The sequence below is a fragment of the Orycteropus afer genome, unplaced genomic scaffold (genome assembly GCF_000298275.1).
Source record: "Orycteropus afer afer isolate SDZICR_OR568_19922 unplaced genomic scaffold, OryAfe1.0 scaffold00399, whole genome shotgun sequence".
NCBI classification, from domain to species: Eukaryota; Metazoa; Chordata; class Mammalia; order Tubulidentata; family Orycteropodidae; genus Orycteropus; species Orycteropus afer.
This window is the reverse complement of record NW_006921986.1, coordinates 2,672,469-2,679,270: the sequence shown is the minus strand read 5'-3', so window position 1 is coordinate 2,679,270 and position 6,802 is coordinate 2,672,469. Positions and strand designations below refer to the sequence as shown.

General features: G+C 41.4%; 1 protein-coding gene across 1 annotated transcript; it reads left to right on the top strand.

Moving 5' to 3' along the window:
- The first annotated feature begins 630 nt into the window (after window positions 1-630).
- Window positions 631-3,304, top strand: CUNH4orf19 (chromosome unknown C4orf19 homolog). The gene is made up of 2 exons (XM_007953540.1): window positions 631-662; window positions 2,395-3,304. The coding sequence occupies exons 1-2, from the start codon at window positions 631-633 to the stop codon at window positions 3,302-3,304; spliced, it is 942 nt and encodes a 313-aa protein (XP_007951731.1).
- The last annotated feature ends 3,498 nt before the right edge of the window (window positions 3,305-6,802 follow it).

Sequence of the window (6,802 nt, the reverse complement as noted above, 5' to 3'; positions counted from 1 at the left end):
ATGTGACACAGTTGCTACAAATGAAAACCAGAGTTCCTGTGTGCACTGTAGAAGACAGTGGATTAGAAAACAACACTGATCCTTTTCCACGCCTCCACCTCTGTCCCAACCCCTCCCCCTCCCCCTACCCCCTAGCACTCTTCCACCCATCTTTTCCTCATTTGTTAAAAAAAACCCCAAACTCACTACCATCAAGTCGATTTGACTCATAAGGACACCTCCTTGTATTTCCCAGGCGGTATCTCTACGGAAATTGATTGCCCCATCTTCCTTCTGAGGAGTGGCTGGTTAGCAGTCAAATGCCTTAGGCAGTACACCACCAGAGCTCCCAATTTGTCAAATGGGGATGAAAATATGTAACTTGTAGAGTTTGGTGAAAGAGGTTGGCACAGGGACAAGTGTCAATAAATGTTAGAGAACTCTGAACAGTAACTTCAGATACATGAAGGTGTTCCTGGTAACAGATGCCCCTTCACCTCTGTCCACATGGTGCCCTTTTGCCAAAAATTGTGACTTTACTAATTTTGAGTGTTTAAGAAAGAAAAAATAATCATTCCTATTAACATGTCACTCACTGTGCCCTCTCATTGTTATGCTTTCTTTTCCAGATGGTAATGAAAAGTAATCCAGATGGGGTGCAGGTGCTGTAAAATGATACACAGGTAAAGTTGAAAAATACTTCCTCTGAACACAACACTTAGTGGGGTCACTTTTTAAGGCTGTGTTTGGATTCTGTGCATTTCTCTACCTTGGAACATGAATGTAATGGACAATAAATTAAGTATTTGGAACTGCTCTGATGTCATTTAAGAACCATGTGGCCTAGATTTCAAAACTCTTTTTGGCCTCTCTTCAGAGCCTGTTGATAATGGCATGGTTCTCTGACTGAATTTGGTTTGGGTTGGGTCTGCATTTCTCCAGGGAACTTCAGCACAAAGAAAAGCCTAGGTTTCAGAGGCTGATGAAATTGCGTCACTGACAATAAATCACCCCAACTACACATATGCTTTTAACTTTGTCCGTATTTTATTTTATGAAAATGTTGGTAATGTAGATAGAAATCTACATAAAATAAAGGGACAGAATTAACTGACAATCTTGCCCCCTTCCAAATAAAAGTGTCTTTATTATTCTAGTTTTATTCCAGATATATACTTATGTAAGTTTTACATATATTGTTGTTATGTGCCATTGAAAACAACCAACTCACTGCCATCGAGTCAATTCTGACTCATAGTGACCCCCATTGGGTTTCCAAGGCAGTAAATCTTTACAGAAGTAGATTTTCCCATCTTCCTTCTGCGGAGTGGCTGGTGGGTTTGAACCACCAACCTTCTGATTAGCAGTCAAATGCCTTAGGGACCATGCTACCAGAGCTCCTTAGATAGATATAGAAATTAAATAATATGATATGAGGTATTATTCAAAATGTATTATAAATATCTTTCAAGCTCCTACATGCTTCATAGCTATCATTTTAATAACTGCATAATGTTCCACTGAGAGGATGCACCATCGATACTTAACCATTTATTTCCCTGCCTTATTTTTTATTTTTAAATTCCACAAACCACTTTGTGCTTTGTCTTCTTTTCTCCCTCTTTCAGATCTCTTTTTAAGATCTGTTTACAGTGGTAGAATGTTTTTATACAAACTACATCTATCTGACATCCCAAAACTCCAAACTCACTGCCATTGAGTCAATCTCAACCCATAGCAACCCCTCTTTGGGTTTCCAAGGAGGTATCTCTATGGAAGTAGATTGCCCAATTTTCTTTCCAAGGAGTGTCTGGTGGATTTGAACCGCCAGCCTTCTGGTTAGCAGTCAAATCTTAGATACACTTATATAGGTTTAAAAGAGCTCTAGAGGTGTAGTGGTTAAGCCATTTGCCTGCTAACCAAAAAGTCGATGGTTCCAAAGCACAAGCCACTCTGAGGAAGGAAGATAAGGCAGTCTGCTTCTGGAAAGACTTACAGCCTCGGAACCCCATAGGGGTCACTGTGAGTCAGAATTTACTCAATGGTAGTAAGTTTGCTTTATGGAGGTTTAAAGGAGCTCTGGTGATGCAGTGGTTAAAGTATTCAACTACTAACCAAAAGGTCGGCAATTCAAGCCCATCAGCCATTCCACAAGAGAAAGATTGAGGCAGTCTGCTTCTGTAAAGATTTACAGCCTTGGAAACACCACAGGGCAGTTCTACTCTGTCTTCTAGGATCACAATGAGTCAGAATCAACTTGATGCCAGTGGGTTTGGGTTTTGGGTTATACCGGTTTAAAAGAATAATTAATCATAAAAAGTAAATTAGCAGCAATATTGGAAAGAAGCAGAGTCTGTGGTCGAAAGTACTAGTCCTCATGCAAACCTGACTGATTTTCAACATTCTCACCCCCAGCTATCTTTTCGATCCAGTGCAAGTGCCCTCCCCTGGCTATGTCAATGAAGTGAGCAGTTGCAAGGTAGATGAAGAAGACACTGTTAAATTCAAAGATAAACAGAGCAGCAAAGTTCTGGTGCATAAAAATGATCTTCAAAATGAGGGCCTGAAGAGAACTGAGAGCCTAAACAGAACGGCTAATTCCCAGGAGCCCTGCTGGCCTCCCCAAGGACCTCTCCCTCAGGGAGACCCAGGAGGGAACCACTGTGTGGAGAAGACTGATGGTGCCGTCAATGGTGTTGGGCCCACTGCTGCTCTGCAGCCTACAGGGAATCCCAGGCCCCAGGACAATGACAGGGACTCCATGGCCAGTACTGCAAATGACGTCCACCCAACTCTTCCCTTCCTTGAAGGAGGGGATGCCAGGAAACAGGATTGTGTGCTGCCAGTTTCAGAAGAGACCCAAGTCATCCAAAATGGAGACTCCAGAGCTCCTTCCAAGACAGAAAGTCATACCTTGGACATACAAGACCATATCTTACAGATACCAGCTCCAGATTACCCTCAATTTTGGGGCTCAGCAGTAGGCAACGTTGATCATGAAGGAAAGGATTATCTTTTCCAGAACCATACTGACAATGAGTGCCTGGAAAAAATGTTCTTTCCTGGCATGCCTATGCCCTCTACGAAGAGAAGTTGGGATTCAGTAAATGAGGGTGTGGCAACAGAAGTTTTAAATGGCTGCTTTAAAGAGGAGGATCCTGCTCATGCCATGCCTGCAGTCAATGTAAGAACTGGGCAGGAGGGTGTTCATGGCTGCAGTGGAGGCAGGGATGGAGAGATGGTGGATGAGGACGCAGCAGTGGCAGAAGCCCTTGCGGCTTTGGAAGCTGCTACTGCGGGAGAAGATATGGATGAGGTGTATTAGGGAGGAGATTGTGCAGGCACGTGAGCTGCTGTCTGGACATAGCTGAGCATGGGGGGGGTCGTGTGTCAGATACAGAGCTGACAGTCCGCCAGCGGGTACAGTGCAGCCATGCTGGTTGTTTACACCCAGCCTCTGTTCGGATCATCATGTCTGTGCCATACTGCTTGTTACATAGCTGGAGCTTCGCTGTTTAGGTGGGCTGTTCACTAGGACATGGCACTAGAATAAAAATCAGAGTGGGCTATCATGCCCATGTCCACAGCACATGCAGGAGTTGGGCAGCCTGTTTGCCATCCCTCAAAGCTCTTCAGAGTATCTGGTTCAGATGTTCGCAGGAATGCTCTCAAGTCCCAACTCTTAATGCCAAAGGCTGAGAATCACAGCATTCTGTTTGACTGTAAATTCCTTATCTTGCTTTTGAAAGCCAAATGTTGGGCCAAACCTGGACAAGGTGATGACCTTCTGAAAGTGCCTACTGTATAACCAGAGCATGGCTTGCCTTCAGGGACAGTCACCCAGGGAACTGATGGCTAACCATCTGTTTTAATAGGAGTTAAACTCAGCAGCAGCCTTCGTAGAGCAGAAGTCACCAGTAAACAAATGGTTAGTCATTAGCTGTGGTCTTAAGACACCTTATCCTTAACTTTTTCACATTATTATTTTTCATCTCCTTTGGGATTGGAGAGGCTGGCCAAAACAATTCTCAAAGCTGCTTGTGTCATATTTGGGTCTTAAGTTCTTGAGGTTTGGGACAGCCAAGGGATATATGGATTCTTATATGCCATTAAATGTCTGATTCTGATTAAAATATAATATGTGTTTGTCTTAACTCAAAGGTACTCCTAATTTTCTCAGACTGAGTACAGGGATTTTTGATGCTCCTTTTCATTTAGAATTAGAATTATAAATTACAGTCAAGGAAGAAACCAAGGCAGTGAACTGAACAAGTCCTTGGCTTTCTGTTCCTCAGGTCCAACCTCTGATGCCATGATGACTACCTTACCTTAAGGATGACCAAGCTCTATGGATTTCAACCTTCTAATTTATAAAAACAAAGTTAGCCATTATGACATACCTCATTGGAGAATTTGTAGTAGTTAAGGATGATTGAAATGCTCTATAAATATACAAAAGAATAAACATGGAGGACAATTTACTGTGGTGTGTCAAAACACAGGCTCAGAAATCTAATTGACTCTGGGTTGATTTCCCTGTATGGCTTTTAGCAAGTACCTTCTCCCTTCTATTTGTTCATCTGTTAAGTGACAATAATAGTACATGCTTGTGAAGATCAAATGAGATGATACAGTGTTTTACACAGTGCCTGGCACACAGTAGGACTCAGTCAATCTTATGAGTTAAAAACAAATCGTTTTAAAATTTTTCACAACTGAAAACTAATATTATGAAGGATTTATAATGTCATTGCTGCATTTCAATGATTACTCATCATACAACATGATTTCTGAGCCTTCCAACATCTCTCAGGTTAAAATAAAAAAAAAAAAAAAAAAACTCATTGCCATTGAATCGATTCTGACTCAGAGCAGTAAAATTGCTCCATAGGGTTTCCAAGAGTTTCCAAAAGTAGGTTGCCTTATCTTTCGTCTATAGAGTGGCTAATGGGTTTGAACCCCCATCCTTTTGGTTAGTAGCCAAATGCTTTAATCTTTGTGCCAGTGGAGCTCCTTTCTTTAAGGTTCTCATTCTCACTCACTCACTGCCATCGAGTTGGATCCAACTCGTAGTGACCCCTCCTTAGGTTTCCGAGGTGGTATCTCTACAGAAGCAGATTGCCTACTTAAAAATGCTTGATGGGTATATGTTGTGCTGGGTTTGTTGATACTGTGATGACAAGGCATCTCTACATATAAGGTCACTTAGCCCTTAAAAGATAAATTGTTGGCATTGTGAATTCCATTGTAGGTATGTTTGCTATTGCATTTAGTACACCAAATGCATAACGCACATTCCTTCAACAATTTTCAAGTGTATTTGCTGTGATTAGCTTCAGCCACATGTGGTAAATGGCTTAAACAAATTGTGGTTCATTTCTCTCTTATGTAAAAGAAGGGAGCTCTAGTGGCATAGTGCCTAAGACATTTCACTGCTAATCAGAAGGCTGGAGGTTCAAGCCACCAGCCATTCCTCTGAAGGACGATTGGGCGATCTACTTCCATAGAGATAGCACCTCAGAAACCCAAGGAGGAGTCGCCATGAGTTGAATCGACTTGATGGCAGTGAGGTTTTTTTTTTTTGCTTTTTTTTTTTTAAGGTCACCTCATGCTCCAAAATGGCTGTGGGAGCACTAGTCATTACATTTGATTTCCATGCAAGAAAAAGAATAGTCAAGAGATGCTACTCTCTCTTTTTAAAGGACCTCGTGGAAATGTAATTCAACCCTTCCACTTTTATGTCCATGATCAGCAGCTGGCCAGTAGGCCACATCTAGCTGCAAGAGAGTCTGGGAAAAGCAGTCTTTCTAGCTATATGCATGGCCTCTGCAAATACATTCATGATTCTGAAACTGAGAAGTGGGAGAATGGCCACTGAGTTTTGAGGTAGGCAGATTACACTCTCTGCCACACCAGGTCCTCAAAACACAAAAGCCTGGAATAATGCCAGTTTGAAAGAGGTTGAAGGATTTCATTTACATTTAGTATGGCAGAAGGTACTTAAGCCATTAGTTCAGGGGAAGGTATACTAGACACATACCACCATCTCACCTTACTGACAGTATCCCCAAACAGAAAGATAAAAGGAATTCAGACAGGGAAAGAGTAGGGTCATGTGTTAGTGCAGACAGGTCTCTTTCCCTTGTGTGGAAATATACTTCTGCATACATAAGTATATATAATGTTACATTTTAGGACTGCTACAGACATTCACCATAATTGACAACTCTCTTAGATATTAAAGATTATTTTTGTGTGAATAAATGCTTCAAAAGGGTCAGAGATGACCAAGAAGTCTGGGCATTTTTTAAAAAAAGCAATTCTAACTCCATCAATGCATGTCAGAGGAAAGTCAGAATGTTTCTATTGAAAAGGAATTCCAGATTTTAGCCTTATCTGCCAGGTTGTCTAGCAACTATCTAAGCACCCAGCTGTGCTGTGATGTTTTCCTTCTATAGTTTGGTGCAACCTTTCTCAGAAAAGTGATGATGAAAATAGAGAACCTTTGCAAATATTTTGGGCGATTTGAATGTACAGATTCACTCTGAACATACAATTCTGTGATCAGGAGTGGATGTCCCACTTCATTGAGTTCCTTAGCAAATTGCATAATGTGGATATTGACCATGTTGCATCTTGATTTTGATTTAAGTTTATTTGTATATTACATATAGGTTTCTTGAGCTAGGAAATTACATTTCACATTTTATGAGAAAATTAAGCTATCATGTTGTTGTTGTTGTTGTTGTTGTTAAGTGCCATCGAGTCGTTTCCGACTCATAGCAACCCCATGCACAGCAGAACGAAACACTGCCTGATCCTG